Source organism: Phaethon aethereus (assembly GCF_964289735.1).
Source record: "Phaethon aethereus genome assembly, chromosome: W".
In the NCBI taxonomy this organism is placed as follows: domain Eukaryota; kingdom Metazoa; phylum Chordata; class Aves; order Phaethontiformes; family Phaethontidae; genus Phaethon; species Phaethon aethereus.
In genome coordinates, this window is record NC_138581.1 from 26,955,718 (window position 1) to 26,982,803 (window position 27,086).

Genomic DNA, 27,086 nt, shown 5'->3' on the forward strand with positions numbered 1-27,086 from the left:
GTGTTGTTTCACAATAAACTGAAAATGTTTAGTTACATTCACTGGGTCGTTTCTATAATCCTTTGCAACCTTTTTCCATTCCCCCAAATCAACAGTAGAAAAGGGTACTTTAATTAACATCGTCCCACCTTCAGGACCTACCGCCTCCCGAAGGGGTGCCTGTAAGATTGTTGGAGCCGATTTCTTTCTGGTGCGGGAGGATATGGGGCTATCTGGAGGAGTGGAAGCTCCGTCCGAGCCCACATCCCGTTCCTGTGGTCGGGGGGGGGAGATCTGAACAGATCTGCTAGATCTGGTTCTGGCGCCCGGTGAACTTTGTTTAATTTAGTACACCTTTGTCCAATACTACATGCCAAACAACACCGCCTCAGTTTACCCTTAAGTTCCTTATTATTTTTTTCGCTTAAGTGCGAGTACCATAGGGTCCTGTGATGGCACCAATCCACAGTCGCTTTGCCACTCCGGATGGTTTCGGAGGGTAAAAAAACATATCTGCATATGAAACTTCATCCCACTTCCCTTCTCTCCTTAAAAAACATCAATTGTAAAGGAGTGTTATAATGTACAGATCCATTAAGTGGCCACTTAGCTTCACTCTCCAATTTATCCAACGGCCACCATTGGTTACAATACTTAATAAGGGTCTTTTCAATTTCTGTCCCTCCAGTTTCAACAATGTCTTTCCAATGAGGAAGCACACAGCCCAGGGGGCTTTTCTTCAAAACTCCCTTTTGAGTGTTACCCATTTTGCAAACCTCTCCTATTACTTTAGTTTCTGATATACTTTTCAATAAGTTTCCACACAAGTTGTTTCTTACACTTCTTTATGGTTTCTTCCCAGTTCTTTTCCCACACTTCCCAGATTTCCGGGATTAGATTTTCCTTTCCACACACAAAACAGGGAATTACTCCTATTTATCCACCAACACTGGGGTTTATAAAAAACGTCTGAAGGTTGTTCCCAATCTGAGGCCACTTTCCACCCTGCAGGAGTCACATACGCTCCTCAGATAAAATTGTTCATTTCCCCTTTTTATCCAATGTCCTCCTTCGTTTAAATATCCCCAAGGTTCGAGCCCAAACCACTGAAGGAGTAATTCCCTTTGCCCCGCTTCTTCATTAACATATAAAGGTATTCACAATCTTTCTATATATTACACACATAAAGACAAAGACTTTTAACATAAAATTCCCGGGTACTTAATTTATACATTCATCACTCCAGGTAACACCCATCCAGCAGCTGCAAATATACAAAATAATAACCCTACCGCAATTGCGAGGAGGTCTGCTTACCCTTCTCCTGCTTCTTATATACCAGTCATTAGCAGGTCCATCCTGGCTCCCGACACCGGGATGTAGCGGTGACCTCGGATTCGCTCGATCTACCCTCAAGATCGCTAGTGGCCGCCCTATCGGTCAGCAAATTCCCTTATTTCCATACAGGGTACCCTCCTCCTACGGGGTACCCTCCTCCCATACGGGGACTCTGCTGCACGCCAGACGTCTCCGTGCGATTTACCAGCTGCCCCGGCCACGCATACGACTTACAGGCTCCCCTCATAAAACATACCGTTTGCTTCCGTGGCTTCAGGAGGTTGTTCTCTGCTCCCGCGGTGAGTGGCTGGCAGCGGAGTCCCCTCCTAGGAAAGGGCTCGAGGCGCGCCCAGGGGCGTCCGCTCTACAGCCGATCCCGAGGTTAAGCAGAGAGCCTCCTGGCTGGCTCGCCAAAACTGACGTGCGGAAAACAGACTCCACAATCTGTAAGATTGTAAAGTAGCTATGTTTATTCAGCGCTGGGCAGCACGGGTGGGGGTAGTCCCACCAAAAACCGTGTGCACCCAACGCGGCACTTCGAATATATACAGCAAAGTGTTGCATATACATAAATTTTCGCAATATGCCTATACATATGCATGATCTGTCCCCGCTTCGTATTAAAATGAGTTCTCCTCCCATCTGCGCTTGCGTGTTGCCTCCTGGTGGTGGTCGTCGGGGGTCGTGGGGATGAAGGCCAGTGGTTCCTCTTCGTCACCGCTAGTAACCTTTTGCCTTTGCGCAGGCTCCGTTGTTTCTTGGCTTCTATCCAAACCGCAGGGTCGGTTTTAGCTAGTTTCTTGAGGCAAGTTCCTAATTCTTATCAGGGACCGTCCTTGTGAGGAGCCACAAATCTTCTTGTTCCTTTCAGTTTATCAGGACCTGTCTTTGGGAGGAACTACAGATCTCCTGCTTTAACTACTTCACACAATAGCTAACAAGATTTCAAGCCTTATCTACTAATTAACTGCTAAGATTCCCTTAACCCCTTCTCTCATTATTACCATATTTCATAGTTTAACCTGGCAGTTAGCTAAAACAACCACACAGCCATTCACTCGCCCTCCCCACCCCCCAGCAGGATGGGGTAGAGAATCAGAAAAACGGTATAACTCGTGGGTTGAGATAAAGATAGTTCAATAGGACAGAAAAAGAAGAGAATAACAATAATGATAAAAGAATACACAAAACAAGTAATGCACATCACAGTTGCTTACCACCCACTGACCGATGCCCAGTTAGTTCCTGAGCCACAGCCCCTCCCTGGCCAACTCCCCCAGTTTATATACTGAGCATGATGTTGTATGGTGTGGAATATACCTTTGGCCAGTTGGCGTCAGCTGTCCTGGTTGTGTCCCCTCCCAGCTTCCTGTGCACACCCCACCTTCTCTCTGGCAGGCCAGAGCATAGGAAGCTGAACAGTCTTTGACTGCTTAGCAACAACTAAAAAGCATCAGTGTTATCAACATTATTTTCATCCCAAATCCAAAACACAGTACTACACCAGCTATCGGGAAGAAAATTAACTCTATCCCAGCCAAAACCAGGACACCTTACCTTCTTTGTTTTCACTTGTCAAGCCTTTGGGAGACTTAAAGTCCATATAAAGAGCTGAAAGCCCTTACTTGAGTATTTGCAAAAAAACTAATCAAAACTTCATTTTTTTGATTTGTTATACTTAAAATCCAGTGAATTAAGGTATAATCTTTGCACTGTAACACAAGTGCATTGCAATTCAAAATGTAGTGCAGTATACCAAACATGTTGCCAAAGCCAGGTATACCGCTTAACACTTGAACTGATATTCTCGAAGAGCCCTGTGTATCCAATGTGAATGTTTTTAATAAAAAGCCTTTCTCAGTAGATATTTTAAAGCTATGCTTTAAAACAAATAGTGGGACTAATTCTTAAAAAAAATTGAGCTTTTAGCACTTCTGTTGCTACACTTAGGTAGCTATTTTTCTAGGATTCTTACTCTGTATAAAATAGCTTTAAATGCATGATTTATAGCAGAAGATTCTAAATGCATCTTGCCTTCTATCATTTCACTCTGTCCTGGTTTCAGCCAGGATAGAGTTGGTTTTCTTCACAGAAGCTAGTGTGAGGCTGTGTTTTGGATTTGGGATGAGAAAATGTTGATAACATGCTGATGTTTTGAGCTGTTGCTAAGTAGTCAAGGACAGTCCAGCTTCTCGTGCTGGCCTGCTAGCAAGGAGGCTGGGGGTGCACGGGGAGCTGGGAGGGGACACAGCCGGGACAGCTGACCCAGACTGGCCAAAGAGATATTCCCTACCATCCGACGTCATGCCCAGTACATAAACTGGAGTTGGCCGGGGAGCGGGAATTGCTGCTTGGGGACGGGCTATCGATCACTGGGTGGTGAGCAATTGCTGTATTGGGCATCACTTGTTCTTGTACATTCCTTGGTCGGTATTATTATTGTTGTTATCATTGTTGTTTCTTTCTCTCTTGCTGTCCTATTAAACTGTTTTTATCTCAACCCACGAGTTTTTTCCCAATTTTCTCCCCTGTCCCACTGTGGGAGGGGGAGTGAGCGAGTGGCTGCGTGGTGCTCAGTTGCCGGCTGGGGCTAAACCACGACACACTCTAAGCTGTCAGTTAAAAAAACCTCTATTAATTCTATTTCCAGTAAGTAACATATTTCTGGTTTTTTGCAAAATTAAGCAGTGAACTTAAGATGTGCCTTATTAAATCTTTTGAACTTATAAGTGCTGCTTTTTTTTTCTTAAGTTGGTGATCACTTAGTTGTCTTTCACGAAGGCTTGGAATACCTTTTTCTAACTACATTTGTCACCGAAATCGGGAATAAACCTCGTAACACCAATGTAGTGTTAAAAGGCAGGCATTCTTTATTCGCGGCGCCGGGAACACGGGGGATAGCTCCTCCTAAATCGTGTTCATCGATCAGTTCAAAAATCAAACATTTATAGGCAAGATTAATACATATTCATCAAGTGTCCATACAATGATTGGTTAAGTATTCCTCGCCTACCATGTAAATGACCACGCATGCTCACTATAATTTCTTGGGATTTTACTTCCTTAATCTTTTGAGTCGGAGGGTTTCTTGAGTGGGTGGTCTCTGAGTCGGTGGTCGCGATCTCCCCCTGCCGGAATTACCTTTCCCTCTAACTTCACTTAAACTTGGCAATACCAAATGGTCCTTTACGGGCTGTTGGCACAATAAGTAATTATTCATTCCAAAGTCTTTGTTTCAAGACAGAAAAATTGCCTTCGCTATGTTATACTACACCATTCAGACTAGTTACACTGTTCTCTATTTGCTATCAAAGAACGAGACATACTACTCTTAATTCTGATCTTCTACAATTACAATGTTACATACTGAGTAGATCCTTGATGTTTAAATCAAGATGGAAAGGGTTGGGTGGACTTCTGAGCAGCATTGCTGGTACATAACGTTCTTATGGTTACATCTATATAACCTTATTATGATTCCCACCACCTCGGTTACATTTCCCCCCTTTGGAAGTTTTGAAATAATCTCTTTTCAATACTTCCATTACAAATTAATTTTCTTAATAACATTCAATCACTTTATTGTATGATGGTGGGAGCATTATTAGCCAGTCCATTTAAATTTTGGTGTCCCCCTGTAGTCATTGCAAGTGTAATTTTACGGTTGATTGCCGCTCTTTTATAGAATTCCCTTTTCAAACAATGATAAATGAATAACACTCCCAAGAATCTTAGTAACAACAATAATATAGTGCTAATCAAGGACTTCACCCAAGAACTCAAGTTCCATCCCAATTCACTGAAAATTTTATCCAACCAATTTTCTTGCATGTCTTGTTGCATTTCCTGAGTGTCCTTTTCTATTTTTCTCAATAAGTCCAAATCATATTCAACATCCTGGGTAATGTTTGGGATATGTATGCAACAATGATCTATCCTATCCCTCAGGTATCCGCAAACTCCATGTTCTTTTAGTAAGAGCATATCTAGAGCCATCCTATTTTGTAGGGTCATCTTCAAAGTGGCTTGTAACTGTAAATTTAGTTGTTTAAATCCTTTCCTTGTTATATTGGCTAATCTTTCCACTTGACCTGTCAACTTATACAACCAAGCCCTATTCCTGTAAGTTGCCAAGGGAGTCAATAAGGATTCTAAGGCCCATCCAAGTTTTACTCCTGTCGAGGGTTCATTCCAATCATCATCATCAATTTGTGATCTTTTTGTCCGTATTAACTTCAAATTTTCAGAATCTCCTTTAAAAGGAGCTTTCTTCCAGATTGGACATAATGTCGGCATTCCTAAAGTGATTTGTTTTACTTTCCCATCCATTGGTAAATGGGTGGTCCAAGTTCCATTACTCATTGCCCAAACTAAATGTCCTGGGCTCTGAACTGTAGATTTTCTACAACTGAATACAGTCCCTCTTTTGATTTTATACGTACTAGTCAAATTTAAATCGTTCTTGAGTCCTCTATGCCAACACCCATATTTTAATGCAGCTGCTAAGGGAGGGACTGCTCTATCAATTGTACTGCAATTATATATCTTTTTACAATTCCACCAGGGTACTATGTCTTCCTTTTCCCTGGATGTGGTTCCCTTCTCATTGACCAATGGGAAAACTGTAAAGACTGTTCCGTCCCAGGTAAAACACCATGAAGCATTGGCCATATATTGAAATTGAGACAAAATGGTCATAGACCACACTGAATCCCAGATAACCTCTGATCCTTGGTTAGTCTGATTGGTTTTTCCACATTTCCATTCCATGATCATTTGACTAACATTCTTTTTAGTTAATTCTTTATAGTCACATGTTCCTCCCGGTGCTGGATTTTGTAATGTAGCCACCGGTGTGTATTTATTTGACTCCTTTGTTCCTAACCTATCGCAGTCCTCTTTGCTCAGAGTATATCTTCGCTTTTGTTGGAGTTTTAATTATTCCCGCCATACCTGTTTTGGAACTTGTTCACAACTCATGTTCTCATTATTAAATCCCTTGTTGCTTAAACCTTTTGTCAATATTCCCCATGGAATTGATTCACCTACTGCTCTTGGAATTGGAAGACGTGTGGTTATTTGGGTTACATTTTGTAAATTTGCAAATTCTTTTATCAATCCTATCATTAAGTTCTCCTCTGGGGTTCTTTTTGGGATGTGTATTAGTTGTCCTACTTCGTCTTCAACTTTCCCTTCCAATTGGTTTATTGTTACCCCAAACAATGCTCCCAACATCATCAGTTTCCAAATCAAAACCCCTTTTTCCATACTTTCCAATGATAATTTCTTAAACACGTTTTAAAGTCAACTTTGCAGTCTCTGAATCCCTATTAATGACCTTCCATGACGGGGCTTTCTTCACTCGGGTGTAGTGTATCCACGGTTCCACTCCTCCAACCTTGATTGCAGTATAAGTTGTTAACAGTACCTGGAATGGTCCCTTCCACTTTTCCTGCAGTGGTTCAGAGTTCCAAGTTTTTATATATACAAGATCACCTGGCTGATACTGATGTACAGGCGTATCCAAGGCAAGTGATCTAGTCAGAACAATATATCTCTGAAGTGCTCCAAGGACTTTTCCTAAAGAAATTAGATACACTTTCAAATCAGTTTCCCCAGCTACCTTCATATCCCCTGGGATTAAAGGAGTCTGGTACGGTTTGCCATACAGGACTTCATATGGACTTATACCATCTCTTGATCTTGGTTGGATGCTGATTCTCAAGAGAGCTAGTGGTAAAGCCTGTGGCCACTTCAAAGATGTTTCCTGACAAATTTTACTTATTTGTCTTTTTAATGTTTGATTCATTCTCTCAATTTTTCCACTCGATTGTGGTCTCCAGGGGATATGTAGGTCCCATTTTATGCCCAAAATTTTACTGATTTGTTGAACTACTTCTGCCACAAAATGTGGTCCTCTATCAGAGGACATTCCCATTGGCACTCCAAATCTTGGTATTATTTCCTTCAATAATATCTTAACTGCTTCCCTAGCTTTGTTGGTACGGCAAGGGAAAGCCTCTGGCCATCCAGAAAATGTATCAATTAACACTAACAAATACTTACATCCATTCTGTCTGGGTAACTCAGAGAAATCAATTTGCCAATAATCTCCAGGAGAATTTCCTTGTTTTGTCACTCCTAAAGGTGGTTTCCTTTGGTTCAAGGGATTATTTTTAAGGCAGATTGGACACTTAACTATTATTGATTTAACTATTCCTGTCATTCCTATGCACACTACAGATGTTTTTAAACTTGAAACCATAGCATCTACTCCCCAATGTGTTTGCTCATGTTTTTCCTTTGCAAGTTGTATCATAACTTGCGGGGTTACTATCACCTGTTTCTCTGGCGTTACCCACCATCCTTCTACATTTTGTGATGCTTTTAATTGTTCTGCTAACTGCTCATCCAATTTATTGTATGTTGGTTTTCAATTTGGAAATTTTATTTGTTTTACTGGTACTAGTGCAAGGATACGCCGTTCTGCGGCCTCTTTTGCAGCTTTGTCTGCCAATCGATTACCTATATTTACAGCCATCTGACCAAATTGATGAGCTTTACAATGCATTTACCGCCACCTCCTCTGGTCTCACCTCGGTTACACATTTGTGTGTCTTGGTCATATTCATTTTTCTACTTTGCTTCTACTTTTGATGCTCATCCTCTTTCTTCTCTTTCCTCCATGCTTTTTTGTCTTCTACCTCATTCTTTAAATGGGCCAGATAGAAACTGACTCTTGGCTCCTTCTTGCTTGTTTTTGCTGGGTAATCTCATTCAGTCATGTTCATTCAGGAATTATATTAACAACTTTGGAACTCACATTTTTCTTTTCAGTCTTACCTTCATTTTTCCAAAACTGTGTTTCTTTGCCACTGCTCCTTTGTAACCCAAACATACATACTTTGTCCTGCACACTTGCAGTGTTGTCCAAATTCTCCGGTTTCAACCAACTTCAGCTTTTTGTCATTTCTCCTTGCTTTTAATACTCTTTAAGTTAATTTGCGTCTTAATTTATCAGCACTTTCCTGCCTTCCCAAAGCCTCTACAACTACCTGAAAGGTGTTGGCCTCTCCTCTCAAGTAACTAGTGATAGGACAAGAGGAAATGGCCTCAAGTTGCGCCAGGGGAGGTTTAGATTGGATATTAGGAAAAATTTCTTCGCTGAGAGGGTGGTCAGGCATTGGAACAGGCTGCCCAGGGAGGTGGTGGAGTCGCCATCTCTGGAAGTGTTCAAAAACGAGTGGATGTGGCGCTTCAGGACATGGTTTAGGGAACGTGGTGGCGCTGGATTAATGGTTGGACTTGATGATCTTGAAGGTCCTTTCCAACCTTAGTGATTCTGTGATTCTGTGATTCATTTTTTCACAGAAGTACAACAGCTAGAATTTCGTTGTTGCTTCTTGCTTGTTCCATATCGTTTGTTCTGTCCCCCCTTCTCCCTGCCCCATCGGAATTTCTCTGCCACTACAGAATTTCTTATTCCTGTCAAAGATCCTTCACAATATTCTCTACTTGATCAAATTAATCTCTTAAAAGTATTTCAGATATTACTCTGAACCATCTGTTTCTTTTGTCACAAAAATTTTGCAACTGGCTCATGCCCACAGAGAAGAGAGGCTAGGATGCAAAGTATAGAATTACAAGAGCAGTTCTTTTTTTCATGCGCATGAGGTGTCTCGTTCAAATTTGGGGCACACCGAATGCTGTTTTGCACATGATTCTTAGACCTTTCAAATGTTCAGATATAACATGATTCGACCAATCACTACTTAGCACGCACATACTACTGTTTTGCAAAGCAACTATAATTCTATGGCATCATCATCTATCTGCTTTTTTTCTTGATCTAGATGTCCCCGGAGTCAGTCTTGCTACAGTTACTTGTCTGTGATGCCAGATAATGGGAGGGTTTCACAGAGGTGTTGGAGGGTCTAGGATGCTAGTTATCTTGATAGTCTGGGGATATCCTTTATTCTTCAGGGTGGGGGCTGTCTTTCTTGTAATGAGCTGGGGTCCTTTAGTCATGCTTACTTAACCATGACTATCCAGTATACAGTGTTAACTATATATCCTAAGAAAGTTCATGCAATTTCATACTATAAAGACTAATTGGTACGATAGTTAGGGAATGAGATTTTCCAACACTGTCTTATGTTCTCTTTCAGGGTTTTTCTTTGCCATGCACGGGCCATTTTACATCAACCTCTAGGGAAATATTTTTCTTCTAGTTCTTAATTATCTGCTTCCGTTTCACTTGTGAGGACATTTTTCAGACTTAATATTTTTAGATCTTTGTCACGCTATTTTAATCAAGAGATGTTTTTCATTTTTTGCATTATTTAATTAGTTACTATTATTGTCTCTCCCGCTTGCTTTCAGTATCTCACCTTGTTTTATGTAGACTTTTGTTCTTTGTCAAAAATAATTTGTCTAGTATAAAGAATATTGCTAAAGAAGTCTAGAACAAGCAAAAAAAATGATAGTAGTAATATCTGTCTTTTTTTTCTGTGATCTCTACTGATTTTGTTGCTTTTAAAACTAAAATGGCACTGTTTGAATGATTGGAAGGATTAATCGATGCTGTTAATTGTCTTTGTTAATCCCTTGATTAATTGTAGAGTGCTGTAAGTTTTTCAAATGCTATGTGAAAATTGCTTGGTAGGGATTACATATACCAAAATAATGGATACATTACCCCTTTTTTGAACCCTTAAATATATGTTGTCTTGGTCTTTTGGGGGCACATAATAAGTTGCAGATAACTACTTTTTCCCAGATCACTATGATAACGAAAAATAGATTCATAGTAACTTTACAGATGCTACATCAACATCTTAAACTTGTAGACACAATCTGAGTTAAGTCCCCCCTGCTGTTTCCTGATAAGAAACAAATGGGCTGGTTTTAAAGGAGATGACATTAAACTTGCTTTCATGATTTCTTTTTTCATTAAAAGCTTCAGCACTCTAGTTCTGTGTGTGTTTGGTTTTTAGACTGAATCTGGCTATGGATCAGAGTCAAGTTTACGGCGCCATGGCTCCATGGTGTCTCTTGTTTCTGGAGCAAGTGGATACTCTGCAACATCCACCTCTTCATTCAAGGTTAGTGAATAACATTTTCTTAGTATTGGTGTGTAAATAACACACACAACTGGAAAGGAAATAAGTGATGTGAAGACTTATTCACACAATTATAGGGGAAAAAAACCCCAAATCTTTAGTTTATTATAAGTGTTAGTAATTCAGCATGTGATGATGAACAGATTGTACAGGAAGCTTTTTCATGCCTCTGTAGTTGTCCCTCCTAAACTATGGTGTCATTTTCAAATGGCAAGAAAATCAAACCTGTGGGAGGATTTATTAACATTTCCTAGCGTACTTCTGAGAATATCAGGGCTTCTAAATGAAAGGAAATGCCGATTCTGTGACTTAACGAATTTGATTAATACTGATTGACAAATGATGGCTTTCCTTGTTTCATGTGTATAAATATTTAACATGTGAACTTGGGTGGGCTGTACTTCTGGGAGAGCAGAAGAGGAGCAGCACGAGAAAAGGGGGAGTAAAGATTAAAACAAAGATCTTAAACTAGAACTGACTGTTTTCAGGCAAATAGGTGTAAACCTGGTAGCATGCAAGATCGTGTTTTTAATAAGCTTTTATTGAATTCTCTAAAGTAGCAGATGCAGTCAAGAGGAAAAATTGAGACCAGTGGACAAAATGAGTAAGAAACACTATACAGTTTATGTTGTTCTAACATTAACAGTATTTCATAGCTGCTGATATCTGAAATGTCTTTAGTGTACTTGAAGAATTTGTTCTTCATAATTGCATAATTTTTTTTTTTTTTGCATTGAACTCTTGCTGAGTATGTAGAAGCATTTGAGCCTTTTTTCTCTTGTATTTTCAGAAGGGCCATAGCTTACGTGAGAAGCTTGCAGAGATGGAAACCTTTAGAGACATCTTGTGTAGACAAGTTGATACTTTACAGAAATACTTTGATGCCTGTGCAGATGCAATTTCCAAAGATGAACTCCAGAGGGATAAAGGTAAAACTGTAATTGAAAACTCTTATCTCCATAGAATTTAATTTTTTACACAGTAATAGCCCTTGAAATAGTTACTATAGCATTTGATACCATATAAATAAAATACGTATCTTAAATTTACTCTTTAGTAATGGGATCAGTCATAGATATTTCTGCATAAACGTTAACTATTTTCACTTCAGAAGTTGGATTCCCATAAAAATCTGCTTAACTTAAATATTAACCTGTAGCTGACAACTGTATTAAAGAAATGTTCTTTTAAGCATTTGATGTTACAGAGCAATAATTGTTTACCCCCATAAGATGGATTCAAGTTAGTTTACTACTGTGTCTCTTACCTTTATTTTGAAAAACAATAGGATATTAGTTTTGATAGGAACAATACATTCTTTAAAAAAGGCAAAGGTTCTGCCATAATGAATGCTCCTGAGATGTATTGGCTGCAACTAGAGCACTGAGTGCACACTTGAGGCCCTAGTAGACCCGTGTGGATGTCTGCACATCTTGGAATTGTTCTTCCCAGTGATTCAAAAAAGTTAAAGAAATTTAAACTCAACATCAAAGTGTTATTAAGTAGACATCTTTATTGCAGTGCTGGACGCATGGGGGATATCTCCTCCTAACATGCGTGTGCTGAAACAAAAGTTCATCCTTTATATACCTTAAAGACATGAATATTCACACATTTTCCGAGAAATCACCGCCTCCTTGCTTATCTACTACATTTACATAATGCTGGCATTGCAAAAGTACACTACGCATGCGCGGGGGTCGTCGGTGGTCGTTTGGGGAGGTAGCCCACTACTCCTTTTTCCCTTTTATGGTCACGGGTCTCTTGAGGATAATTTCTTCTCCTTGGATGTTTGCCCCTTCTGTTGTCCAGCCAAGCAGTTCCTTCTTATCATCCTTGTTAGAGCATTCCTGCCAGTCTGTCTCTATGCTCAAGGTTAAGATATCTTCTCTGTACTCATTAATCTCTCAGTCCTTGCTCTTAACTCTTCTTTGTTTTAACTTTCATGAGGCCTGCTTTCCTCGTGATTAACTGTTTACACATAGTTACAGTGTTAGCACTGAGGCAAATACAGCCCAAGGACTATGAGAGTAGGCCACTAAACATAATCACACAGTTATTAGGCTAAAGAATTCTATACTAAAGTCAAACTAATCATGTAATCAATAACCTTCCATATATTAAGAAATTTGCAAAACTTACAGTTCATTAGTGACACATGCTAAAACCTTATGTTTGCTTTAGATCCTTGTTTCACCAGAGCACAGCTTTTTGTCATATTCATGCACTCTCCTGAGGCATTTATATTCATACTCACATTTTTTCTGGCAGCCTGAAACTTTTGGTAGTGAGAAAACAGTAGATAAGTAGCATTCCACTTCTTTGAGAACTTTCTAGTATAAAAGAGTAGATAGTTGCTCAATTGTGGCTCCCTGCTTATCCAGTTGTAACACCGATATAATGTTGTTCTTACCGTCGAATCAAGTGCTAAATTTCAACACTGAGCAAATGTTAGTCTTTTGATGGTTTCTGACAGTAATGTTGATAGTGGTCTCGGGTCAAAAAAAAAAAGGGGGGGGGGAAGGGGGGGGGTTCATGACTGTTGTTATAGAAAAAAATCTTAAATGCTGCTTAGCCATGAAGATGCTCTTAATTCTTTCTTGCGCACTAAAGAATTGGGAAAGCTTTCTCACTCCCATAACTCTCACATTTAGTGGTAGAAGATGATGAAGATGATTTCCCTACAATGCGTTCTGATGGCGATTTTTTACATAACAGTAACAGCAGTAAGGAAAAATGTAAGTGTGTCAACTTTTTCACTGAAAATTCATATGAATGATATGATAAGCCTGATAAGATGGGTATTTATGCTCTTTTCTAAGCAGAAAATGACAAGGATAGTTATTTGAATGTATGTGATGGGAAATTCTTATTTGTGTTAAGATAATCATCATGAAAAGCAGCTAAGGAATGATAATTTGAGTTATTCTTAATTCACACAAATATTAATGCAAGCCTGTCAAACTGGAATTCCCTATTCTATGTCCAAAGCCATTTCCACTACAAAATTCTGTTGAAACAGCTGCATCATTCAGATATTGGGAACTGAGATTTGTAATAGCAATTACAGTTTTTCTTGCAAGTGTTATCTGCTTTAGCAGTGTGGCGGAGCACAATGCTTTTCCAGTTAGGTGTGCCCCATTATGTTTTTTCTAAGTTCTATGGCTACGTAATGGTTAAGTCAACATTGTTACTGATTCTCACTCATCATAATTTTAGCACTTTTTAAAACTGTATTTTCCAATGTTATGATGAACAGAATTCTGATTTTTATCTTAAATGATCTGGTTATAGTCATTATACTCACTGCATCCATGCAGTAAATGTGAAGAACTCGTGCAAGTCTTGCTGTTTTAGAAATATGATACTTCTAGCCTGCTAGAAGTTGTGTATGCATTTAAAAATCTATTTGTATTCTTATACTTGTTTCCAGACTGAAATTATTTCAGTATTTACATTCTCTAGTTGTTGACAATTCAGTATTTGTTAGACTTTGGTTCACAAAAATTTGAAGCAGTACAGTTTCAAATCTGATGGAATCTCCAAAAGAAGTACTTACCAAAAGCATTTTTCAAAATGTAGACACTTTCTTCAAGAACCTGGAAAATATATGGGCAAAATAAGCCTTTTTTGTCTTCTGTTTTCTTTTTAACTGGCTCTAGTTCCCTGTGTTGCATTTTTCCTTGCTGTATTTAAGTGCTCTTTCTATATTATTGCCAAAAATGTTACGAGGAAAGATAATGGAAGGAGCTTTCAGTATACTTCCAGAGAATTAATCATATGAGTAGATTTTTTTCAATTATATAAAGCGCTTGCTCTGCTAAGGGTTAATTGTAGTGCTGATTTCAGAGGTTAAGTGGTGTATAACTCTGAAGTTTTGAATAAATCTTTCTTGCCTCTTATCAGCAAAGATAAGCAAGCTTGCAACACTCACCTGTAAGCAAGTCCACAGTTCCACTAACCCTATTTTATATATGTCTACATTTTTGAGGACTGTTAAGTCAGAAGAAACTTCAGAAAACTGAAAAAGCCTTCTTTAAAAAATATTAAGTGGGAATTTAATTTCACTGCATGATTCATTTGGAAAAAGATGTCTTTGTCAGACTTAATTTTAGTAGAACGATGTAGGAGTTTCAGCTTAATTTACCTTTAGAACATTTCTTCATATCTACATTCTTCTGGTGTATCTACTATACATACACATTCATTATGTGGAATGTCATTAGGAAAGTCTGTATCTTTAGTACATCTGGTCATTTTAGAACATTTAAATGCAAAGTGATGTCATTTTTTTTATTATGTGTTTAACAGGAATTTAAAGTGATATCCACATTCCTCTTGTAAAAAATTCTGTTATCAAGTCTTTAGGAACGTATGTGCTAAGAAATTGCTATGTATTATGGGTACCTGTATATAAACTCACTTACTATAGCTTACTAGAGAAAATAATTTCTGCAACCCTTTGCTTTCTGCAAAACTTCTAGTTCTTATGAATCCTGATTCCATTACATTTACTTTCCATCAATTATTTCTATTAAAAGCTTTATCTTCATTTTAGTTTTTCTATGCCTCTGTGTGATTTCTAAGGGCTAAATCCATTAAAGATTTAGTAGCTGAGTGCTGCAAAGCTTGAAAAATTAGACTCTATGCCCTAAAGTGAAAGTTCTACATGATGCAGTGAGAGAAGTAGGTGTCTCAGGTTTGAGATACCCATGCCTGTGTATTGAGCAGAAAACTACTCAGGGCTAACTGATAATGAAAGATTTATCTTAGACTTCACCCTTTTCTGAAGCTTTTCCTCAGAGCAGCTGTTAAGATTCTTTGGCTTCTCAAGTTTCATGTTCCCTTCTTGAAGTCTCTGTCCAGTCCTGCAAAGACTGGAACAATCTTTTTAACTGTAGCTGAGAAATGATTGCCTGTCTATTCTAAACACGGGGCTGTTGTGCAGTCACTGCTCCAGGAAGTGGGAAGCACAAATTCAACCTCTTATTTAGCCTACTATGATAAGGAGGAGTGTATGAGCCTACTGTTCAAACCACTAGTGCATCAATCTAGTACTCAAATCACTACATTTAAGACTGATTTGAGGGGCCATACTCACATTGGTTTTAGAAATTTGTTCCCTTCTGCACCTTCCCTGGGTAGGAGGAGAAAGTTAGCATGACTGTGGAGATTTATGTACTGCTCTGAAGAAGACGTTTTAGATAGGCTTTTTCTTTTCTGTGTTCTCTAGGATCTTTGAGTGAAGAGTTAAAAAGAACACTATGAAGGCATTTAAATTTATTGCTCACTTTCCAGTTAGGAAATCTGGTAACTAAAACAATGATTATTTGTATAAAGCACCAAGGGAGAGCCTGGCTGATGCATATTTGCCCACTGGGATCTTATATTCTAAGAATGTAGAATCTTGATCAGGAAGTGTTCCCATCCATCTGCTCAGGAAAATTAGTGTATTTGGGTTTAAATTATGTAAGAATAAGATTAGCAGGTGAAACTTACTTAAGGGAACCTCTTTGAAGATGGAAGGTGGTTTTGTACTGGAACTACAAAGATGGAAATGGTACAGAGACTGAAAGAGAAATTTGATATAAAACACAGTGGGACTTGTGGTGGATTTTTATGCTTTGAATGGAGGAAGAATATTCACCAACATACTGCTGAAATAATGAGGTTGTTCTTAGAGGAAAACTAATATTGATACTACTGCTATCCACAGAAAATCAACAACAGTAGGTATCAATAAATGGGTCATGCACCCAACCATTTCTCTTTCATTTAGAATTAGTTTAGTGACATAAGAGGTTAAGGTGGCATAAAATGGAAAAGATAAAGGAACTTTGTTTTTCTACTTACTGTCTTTTAAAACTAATCTTCCATTTCACTGGAAAACAGATTTGATCAAACAGGTGATGTTTGGGACATCTGGGAAAGTATTACAAACAGCATCTTAGGAATAAGAAGGGAAAACTGATCTATCCTAACTGACATAGAGGTGTGTAGGAGAGAAGGGCTGAAGAGCTATGGAAGAAGGCTAAAGCATGGTATGAAAACTCCGTTATAAGAAAGGCAAGAGAAAAGAATTCACAAATAAAGCAAAATGCTTAAAAGACAGGATAATTACAAAGGAACCACTTGGAAGATGTTGAAATTGAAGTTAAAGTTAGAAGAAAAATCATACTGCTGCTTCTTTCAGTTGGCTACATACTGTTTGATCACCAGGCTAGAAGAGCAGTTGCAATGATAAGAGCACTTTCCTATTAGCCTTTAACTTGAACCTGCAGATCTCCTGATGCAAGATTTCATTTTGAAACACTCGATCTTGTAGCTGACATGAAAAAAGGATGTAAAAAAGGAATAGGAAAGATGTTCAGGCTCTCCAAATAGAAAAAAATCTCCTGACAAATACTTCTAATGTGCTAAAGTTCATCTGTTGCTGAGATGGAGCTTGAGGCTGTCTTCTGACATGTGGGAAGACAAATATCTCCTGTGATTAGGGGTGAATCAAAATACTCCCATCCACAGTAAGGAATATCTTGAGTGATCTTCTCTCCAAAGAAATGGGCCTTGCACCTTTCTGAAACAAGTTTGGTTTTGTCCAGAATTATAATGGCTGAAAGGAACTATGGACACTGACTTTGAAACTGCAAGCTCTGTATGTATCACTGCTACTTTGAGACTAGTTATTAAAGAATGACTTACAGTTTCAGTCACCATACACTCTATGGAAGTATCAATGAGTTATAGCTGTAGACCTAAAGATATCCAGGAACAAAAGCTGGCTTTTTTCCAGGAAATGAAGCTATGTTGCTGCATCTCCTTTACAGTCTACCATGGATTTCTGGAGTGATTTTATACTGTTGCAGCTGATGGTAATTTCTTCAGCGTGTCCAGCATGTTGCATACTTAAGAGAAAAATCACATCTATAAGCAGCATAGCTGTGCTGGTAAGCCTGCACATGAACATGGTCTATACCAGCAGGACATATTATTAGTATAAACTGCATTTTTTTTTTTATTGGTGAAGTGTGTTATTGGTGAAGCTCTTGTCTAATTTTCACTATTCAGTGAATCCACTGCATTGCCTCCTTGAGAGATGATACCACTTTCAGTTTTAGCCTCTTCTGTCTTCCCTCTGCAGCTGTTAGGGGGAGGGAGAGCTCATTATTGCTTCTGAAACAAATCTCCCTCTCCCGTCCTCTCCCTCCCTCTCCCATCCTTTCCTCCCTTCCCTTTTAGGGAGTATTCTTGTTTAATATGAAACAAAAAAATAAGCTGTGTTCTACCATAGTATGTATCCTTATTGAGGTATTTGAAGTAGTGTATGGTGTGTAAACATCTTTGAAAAAGTTTGATTCCTTATGAAATGAGGGCATATAAAACCTCTGGAGACCTAAACCATTGCTTAAGACTGTGTTACACTTGTTTTCTGTTCCTTAAGTGTAGATATTGTGCTCTACCATTAGAGAACAGCAATTGCATTTCTCTTCCCTACAAGAATAGAGCTGCTTGAAAGCTCTGCTTTACCCTTGCAGACAGATATTGGATAAACTTACACAAATATTTATTTGTCCTCTTTAAACCATAACAGTGGCACATTGACAAACTGATAGACTGGGAAAAGAAAGCAATATCCAACTGGGTGATAAGTCATTAGCTTGCCCCATGGCATAGCAGGAGTTACTTTAACTTGCTGGGTTCAGTCAGCTTCAACATGGGTGTTACTTCTGCTTTCTAATATTTTCTGACATTTACGAGTAGTGTTTTATTTGTTATTCTGTCAGCCTACGTACATGTTTGACATATATTCTATTTGGTACTTTTTTGTCACGCATTTTAAGTGACTTGTTTAAATAGCTTTAGCAACAGATGGCCTGGTTGACAGCATGAAGTAGTCGTTGGAACTGCACACTTGATACTGTTATATCATACCTTTTTATGTTGTGGTTTTTAGATCTATAGTTACCTGCTTAAAGCAACCTTGAAATGTTACCTTTTGGGTTTGATTGCATTGTGAAATTGTTCCTTTTAGTGCTGTATTGGATATGTTTTAAGGTCACTCTGTGTTAATTAGGCCCCACTTCAAGCTGTCAAACTGCTATTGTTACAAAGTATTCCCACTTCCTCCACCCACATGATTTACAGAGTGCAGAGTAATACAGCATTACAAGCAGACTTGAAATACAGTATAGCAAGATGAAGCCGAAGGGATGCGTTCCTCCTTTTGAATCTCTTTCCTTATCTTGTGGATAGCTGAAAATTATTAGCACTTTTGATTTTTATTTTTAAATTAACTTTTTAGACAGTCTGTTTTCTTCAAACAGTTGTAACATAAAGCATACATGTAAAATGCTTGTTTGAGTTTAAGGCAGCTATCAGTCAATGATTCATGTTTGTTTTTAGTGTTTCCACATGTGACACCCAAAGGAATTAATGGCATAGACTTTAAAGGAGAATGTATAACTTTCAAGGCAACTACTGCTGGAATCCTTGCTACACTCTCTCACTGTATTGAACTTATGGTAAAACGTGAAGAAAGCTGGCAAAAAAGACTAGATAAGGTAAGATCATTTTCCTTTTACTTTTGTTGAAAAAATTGTTTCTTCAGCTTGAAATTGAAATGTCAAATTAGCTGGTTTTAACTTTTTTATTCCAGGTATTGCTTTTATTTTTATGTACAGCATTTATTTATTTTAGGTGCTTTCATTATTTATTACTCCTATAAAATGTTAAAACCTCATCCTGACTGTTGGTGATACAGTAATATTATTCATCATAGTCTTTCTTTTCCCAGCCCTTGTTTAGATAGTATTCCTATATTTCTTTTATATCTATAAAGAACCTGATAGTATTCTACAGTAATAAGTGTATTGCTTTCAGCCCTCTAAGAGAGACCTAATTATCTGTGTTTGCAAAATGATGTGCAAATCTCTGAAATTTTTTAATTGTGGTAAGAGATGGTGACAGTACTGAGGAAAACAACCAGTTCTAACTTTAAAGGTCTAAGATACAATTATTTCACTTACCTTTAATAGATTGAAGAGATAAATTAGTCATGTTTTATACCAACTGGTTAATTTTTTAGGGGGGTGTGTGGTATTATAATATCTGTTATTCTTATGGCAGTGATAGTTCATGGTAAGCCTATTCAACCACTACAGCAACTTGAAAGGAGCAATGTCTTCTCTCTTCAGATGAGATGTGCTAGAAGCATGGCTAGGTTGTACTTCAGGCTTTGATTTCTAGAATCCTGTCATCACTGGCTGGTGTCCTGTACAGTCCTTTAGCCATTGTCTCATTTTTAATTTAGCATGTTTCCATATGGTGTATATCACACTTCAGATCATACTCCGTATGTGTTAGTGGTACACAATTCAAAGAATTAAGTCATTCAGACAAAATACATCCACATTTGAATCCTTGCCCCTGTCTCCTGGCTCTTCTTTGTCCATATGTCAAAGGCCTGGTCCTATCTAACTGTATTGTGACTTCTGTCAACACTTATTTTATTATTGCTTCATCTAGGTAGTTGGAGGAATTATAGAAGACCTAAGACTTGAAGCTTGTTCATAGGATCATAGGGCAATTCAGGTTGGAAGAGACCTCAAGAGGTCTCTCGTCCAACCTCCTGCTTTAAAGGAAGTACAGTTTGAGATCAGACTGGGTTGCTCAGGGCTTTATCAAGTCTGGTTTTAAGTCTCCAAGGCTGGAGACTGCACAGCCTTTCTGGGCAGCCTGTTCTGCTGCTCAACTGTTGTTATAGTGAAAAAGTTTTTCATTATATCCGGTTGGAGTAGCTCTTATTCCCATATCTGCCTACTGTTTTTCATCTCCCTACTATAGACTGCTGTAAAGAGCCTGGCTCAGTTTCTTGATGACCTCCTTGGAGGTATTGGAAGGCTGCTATTAAGTCCACACACATAAGTCTTCTCTTCTCCAGGCTGAACAAACACAATTCACTCTTGCTGATCAGACTTTGCTTAGAGCATGGATGAAGTGAATTTTTTCTTGTCAGTAGGTTAGTGACGTGCGGAAAACAGACTCCACAATCTGTAAGATTGTAAAGTAGGTATGTTTATTCAGCGCTGGGCAGCACGGGGGGGTAGTCCCACCAAAACCCGTGCGCACTCCAACGCGGCACTTACTTCAAATATATACAGCAAAGTGTTGCATGTACATAAAGTTTCGCAATATGCCTATACATATGCATGACCTGTCCCCGCTTCGTATTGAAATGAGTTCCAAGACGTTATTTCCATGAACTCCTCCCATCTGCGCTTGCGCAGTGCCTTCTGGTGGTGGTCGCTGAGGGTCGTGAGGATGAAGGCCGGTGGCTCCTCTTCGTCACCACTAGTAACCCCTTGTTCTTACGCAGACTCAGTTGCTCTTTGGTTTTCGTCCAAACCACAAGGTCAGTTTCAGCTGTTTTTTGAGGCACTCTCCTGGTTCTTATCAGGGACCGTCCTTGTGAGGAGCCACAAATCTTCTCACTCCTGTTAGTTTATCAGGAACTGTCTTTGTAAGGAACTACAGATCTCCTGCTTTAGTTACTTCATGCAATAGCTAACAAGATTTCAAACCTTATCTACTAATTAACTGCTAAGATTCCCTTAACCCCTTCTCTCAGTCCCCCCTTTTCTAAAAAGTTAGTAAATTCTTTTACTATGCCTGTTTCTAATACAGTGTTTCCTTATCCAGCATCTTTTCAAAATACTTGTTGGACTCAAGCCTGCGTCGTAACTGGTTCTTCTTCCATTCGCTGTAGGAGTTCCCTGTGTTCCGAAAACACCACAGGGCACATCGAACTATAACACAAAGCACTATGGATAGAACCACAATAATTATTGGAGTAACAAATAATCGTTTTAACCATGATAGGTTTGGTAACCAAGAGGTTAACCTTTCCCACAGTTCAGAAAACCCTCAAAAGGTGTCATCTTGAGTTACTTTACGTAGGATTTTTGATTCACCCACTTTTGTCTACATACATGCAACAGTTGACATTGATTACTGTGTACACCCCTCCCTGTGAGGTTAATAATAAATCCAAAGCTCTACGATTTTGTGATACTATTTTTGATAAACTAGTAGTTTCTTCTTGGAGTGTCCTGATGGCATCTATAGTTTTATTCTCGATTAACTCTATTACAGTCGTGATGTTTATTATAGTCTTTTCTAACTCGCTAACTTCCAGAAATGGGATTAGCCACCGCACAAAACTATGATAGCTTGTCGGCTTTTCTATTAAGGGGTTACTCATCTTTCAGTTTCTGATTAAAGTGGCCTTCCATTTTCTTCTCACGGGATTCTGTGTTGTTTTATCAATAATAGTGATGCTGGGGACCAGGGTGTCCAAAGTACATGCTCTCCGCCACCCCAGAGGTAAAGTTTTCCGAGCTGCTGTACCACACAACCAGTGTGGTTCCCTAGCGGAACCAGGAGGTTAGTATAATTAAGTAACTGAAATGCTGGATTAATAGAGACAAAATGTGGTCCTCTATTGGACCTCTATATGTTAGAGGATATAGTTGTTGGAATTCCAAAACGTGGTATTATCCCTTGTACCAATGCTTTAGCTACCTCCCGAGCTTTAGCTGTTCTGGTTGGGAATGTCTCTGGCCAACCTGAAAAGGTATCAGTTAATACCAATAAATATCGATACCCCCCTTTTCTTGGAAGTTCTGTAAAATCAATCTGTCATTGTTGCTCAGGCTCATTGCTTTTCCTAATCTGGCCCATTTCTGGCTTGGGCGTATTCTTAGGATTAGTCTGGAGACAAAGATGACATTGTTGAGTTACCTGTCTCACCATAGTATATAAATTTCTGGCCAGAATTTCTCTAATTAAATGTTTATATAGAGCCTCCATCCCCCAATGCTTTTTCTTATGTTCTTCCCTTACCAAATGCCATATTAGGCAGGAGGGAATAACCAGTTTTCTTTGTGGGGTATAAGCCCACCCTTCTTCGTTATATGACCCTTCTAGATCTGTGATAAGTTTTTGATCTTCTTTGGTATATTTTGGTTTACCTTCTAGGGAGATTTGCCCATCAGGGACTAAAGCCCCTTCTGTTTTTATCTCTGGTTTAGCTACCTGTTTTGCCTCTCTGTCCACCAGCTCATTTCCTCTCTCCAATTCTGAGCTCACTTTCTGGTGTGCCTTAATATGTATAATCGTCACCTTCTCAGGAAGTTGGACTGCTTTCAACAGTCTCAAAATCTCTTTTGCATGCTTAATAGTTTTCCCTTGAGAGTTCAATAACCTTCTTTCTTTCTAGATTGTTCCATTCGTGTGCACAACTCCGAAGGTATATCTTGAGTCTGTGTAAATATTCACAACTTTGCCTTGAGCCAGTTCCAAGGCTCGGGTCAGAGCAATTATTTCTGCTTTCTGTGCAGAGGTATTTATGGGTAAAGGTCTATTATTTCTTGACTAGTGGTAATGGCATATCTCGCATGTCTTTTACCACTCAGGACATAGCTGCTTCCATCTGTGAACCAGTTTTCTCTGCTTCCCATAGGGCTGTCTTTTAGATCTGGTCGGCTTGCGTACGTTGTTTCAATAGTCTCCAAACAGTCATGATGCACTGGTTCTCCCGTGTTTCTACTAGGAAAGAGGCTGGGTTGACAATGTTAGTAACTACGATCTCCACATCATCCTGTTCTACCAGTATAGTCTGATATCTCAGGAATCTTTGTGGAGAAAGCCAGTGCCCACCCTTCGCTTCTAGCACTGCAGACACTGTATGAGACACTGAAACAGTCATCTTCTGTCCCAGAGTAAATTTTCGGGTTTCTTGTATATTCGATATTACAGCTGTAATTGCTCTCAAGTATCCAAGCCAACCCTTTACAGTTGTGTCTAACTGTTTGGAAAAGTAGGCAACTGCTCGTTGATAGGGGCCCAGATCTTGTGCTAATATTCCCAGAGCAATTCTCTGTTTCTCATGAGAAGGAAAAAAAACGGTTTACTCACGTCTGGGAGCCCTAAGGCCGGAGCCGACATCAAAGTTTTCTTTAGTAGCTCAAAGGTTTGTGTGGTCTCTTCGCCCCATTTAAGGTATTTCTGTTCAGTGGTTGTTAATGCATACGATGGTTTAACAAGCAGTCCATAGTTATATATCCACAGCCGGCACCACCCAGTCATTCCCAGGAAAGTTCGTAACTCTTTTACTGTCTGAGGTCTCGGAGTTTGGCATATTGCTTCTTTGCGGGCCTGTCCCAAAGTTCTCTGTCCAGCACTGATTTCGTAGCCCAAATAAATCACTTTCTGCTGCATTACTTGGACCTTCTTCTTAGACACCCGGTACCCTTGAAGCCCCAAAAAATTTAGTAGACTCACCGTCCCGGTCATACAATCATCCTCTGTTTCGGTGGCTATCAGGATATCATCCACATATTGTAACAGTTTCCCTTTTTCAGACGGGGCTTCCCAAGATTCTAAATCTTTTGCGAGCTGATTACCAAAGATGGTAGGGCTATTCTTGAATCCTTGTGGCAACACCGTCCAAGTGAGCTGAGTTTTGCGACCAGTTTTGGGGTTTTCCCATTCGAATGCAAATAATTTTTGGCTGGCTTCATGGAGAGGGAGGCAAAAGAAGGCATCCTTCAGATCTAAGACAGTAAACCAAGTTAGTTTAGGTGTCAATACAGTCAACAGGGTATATGGATTCGCTACTACGGCATAAAGGTCCTCAGTTATCTTATTTACAGCTCGTAGGTCCTGGACCACACTATACGACCCGTCAGGCTTACGAGCAGGTAATGTAGGGGTGTTGAAATCAGACTCACACTTTTTCAGTAATCCTATTTATAAAAATTTTTCAATCACTGGCCGAATTCCTTCCTTATCTTTCCTTCTGCGGGGAGACTGGTTAAGAATAGACTCAATATTTGGATATATTGCTGATCTTTTACTTCCAGAGTAATTTCTCCTTTTTTCAAATGTAATTTTTGCACCCAATTGTTCCAACAAATCTCTTCCCAAAAGTGGCTTTGGGGAGTTGGGCATATACAGGAATTTGTGAATACTCCATTGTTTTCCCAATTTATACTTCAAAGGCTTACAAAAATATGCCTTTTTACTTCGGCCGGTTGTCCCTTTTACCATGATATAGTCGTTTCCCAGGGGCATCAAGGCTTGATTTAAAACTGAGTATGTTGTCCTGTGTCAACCAAAAATTCTACTTCTTGTTGTTCCTTCCCTAGCCTCATTATAACCAGTGGATCTGCTAGGGTAGATTCCCCAGGTCCCTGTCAATCCTTTTTCACATGGGCTACTATTCTTCCTGTCTGGTGGCTTTGCCTCTTTTCCTTGTTTCTTGGACATTCTCCTTTCCAATGACTAAATTTCTTACACAACGCACATTGATCCTTACCTAATCGAGACGGTTCTCGTCTAGGCCTCCTTCCCTCCTCTTCCCTGACAACTGCTATCATTCTTCTTTGCCCTTGTCTATATTCTTCCTCTCTATTACTAAATACTCTCCACGCTTCATCCAGCAACACTTCCAGATTTCTACCTTCTGTAGGGCACAGCTTCTGGAGTTTGCGCCTAATGTTCCCCATGGACTGACCCAAGAACAGGGAGACTATTTGTTGGATTCCTACCTCTGACCCAGGATCCAGCGGTGTGCTATGACGCATTACATCCCTCGATCGATTCAGGAACTCGGATGGGGGCTCGGAAGGACCTTGTTTAACTGCATATAGAGCTGACCAATTTATGGTTTTGGGAATAGCCCTTTCCATTTCCTTCGAAATCCATTTTTGATAATCCTGTAACCTCTCCATATGGGCAGATTTATTAGCATCTCATTTTGGGTCTTGGAGGGGAAATATTCTTTGACATCCCCCCCCCCCCGTGATCTTGTAATGGTCTTCAGCTAAATTCCCTGCCGTTTTCAAAATTAATTGCTTTTCTGTTTCTGTCATATATCTTTCTGTCTGTATATCTTTCCAGTCTGGATTATGTTGTTTTACTATGAACTGAAAATGTTTAGTAACACTCACCAGGTCGCTTCTATAGTCCCTTGCAACTTTTCTCCATTCTCCTACATCAGTGGTGGGAAAGGGCACCTTAATCATCATTGTTCTTCCATCAGGTCCCACTGACTCTCGGAGAGGGGCTTGTAAAGCTGTAGGGACAGTCCTAGAGGCAGTTTTCTTCCTTGTGTGGGAAGGTATGGGACCGTCCAGGGGAGTGGAGTTTTCGTCCAAGTCCGCATCCTGTTCCTGTGGTCGAGGGGGAGGCTTAAACAAATCAGTTAGATCTTGTTCTGGTGCCTGGCGAATTTTGTCTACTTTAGTACACCTTTGTCCAATACTACATGCTGAACAACACCGCTTCAGCTTACTTTTGAATTCCTTATTATTTTCTCGCTCAAGTGCGAGAACCATAGGGTCCTGCGGTGGTATCATTCCACAGTCCCTTTGCCACTCCGGATGGTTTCGGAGGGTAAAAAACATATCTGCATATGAAACTTCATCTCACTTCCCTTCTCTCCTTAAAAACGACATCAATTGTAAAAGAGTGTTATAATCTATAGATCCATTAAGTGGCCACTTAGCTTCACTCTCCAATTTATCCAACGGCCACCATTGGTTACAATACTTAATAAGGGTCTTTTCATTTTCTGTCCCTCCAGTTCCAACAATGTCTTTCCAATGAGGAAGCACACAGCCCAGGGGGCTTTTCTTCAAAACTCCCTTTTGAGTGTTACCCATTTTGCAAACCTCTCCTATTACTTTAGTTTCTGATATACTTTTCAATAAGTTTCCACACAAGCAGTTTCTTACACTTCTTTATGGTTTCTTCCCAGTTCTTTTCCCACACTTCCCAAGTTTCTGGGATTAGATTTTCCTTTACACACACAAAACAGGGAATTACTCCTACTTGTCTACCAACACTGGGGTTTATAAAAAAACGTCTGAAGGTTGTTCCCAATCTAAGGTCACTTTCCGCCCTGCAGGAGTCACATACGCTCCTCCTAGATAAAATTGTTTATGTCTCCTTTTTATCCAATGTGCTCCTTCGTTTAAATATCCCCAAGGTTCGAGCCCAAACCACCGAAGGAGTAATTCCCTTTGCCCCGCTTCTTCATTAACATATAAAGGTATTCACAATCTTTCTATATATTACACACATAAAGACAAAGACTTTTAACATAAAATTCCCGGGTACTTAATTTATACATTCATCACTCCAGGTAACACCCATCCAGCAGCTGCAAATATACAAAATAATAACCCTACCGCAATTGCGAGGAGGTCTGCTTACCCTTCTCCTGCTTCTTATATACCAGTCATTAGCAGGTCCATCCTGGCTCCCGACACTGGGATGCAGCGGTGACCTTGGATTTGCTTGATCTACCCTCAAGATCGCTAGCGGCTGCCCCCTCGGTCAGCAAATCCCCTTATTCCCATACAGGGTACCCTCCTCCTACGGGGTACCCTCCTCCCATACGGGGACTCTGCTGTACGCCAGACGTCTCCGCGCAATTTACCAGCTGCCCCGGCCACGCGTACGACTTACAGGCTCCCCTCATAAAACATACCGTTTTCTTCCGCGGCTTCAGGAGGTTGTTCTCTGCTCCCGCGGTGAGCGGCTGGCAGCGGAGTCCCCTCCGAGGAAAGTGCTTGAGGCGCGCCC

General features: G+C 39.7%; 1 protein-coding gene across 2 annotated transcripts in view; it reads left to right on the forward strand.

Annotated features, from left to right (window-relative positions):
* Window positions 1-27,086, forward strand: part of LOC309415257 (ceramide transfer protein-like) — a gene marked incomplete at both ends in the record, with an annotated part of 145,897 nt that overhangs the window by 82,358 nt on the left and 36,453 nt on the right. For both annotated transcript variants that reach the window (XM_082012723.1, XM_082012724.1), the window contains 4 exons: window positions 10,314-10,421; window positions 11,230-11,368; window positions 13,094-13,177; window positions 18,840-18,997. In XM_082012723.1, coding sequence (XP_081868849.1) covers window positions 10,314-10,421; window positions 11,230-11,368; window positions 13,094-13,177; window positions 18,840-18,997 — 489 coding nt within the window. The remainder of the gene's footprint in view (window positions 1-10,313; window positions 10,422-11,229; window positions 11,369-13,093; window positions 13,178-18,839; window positions 18,998-27,086) is intronic.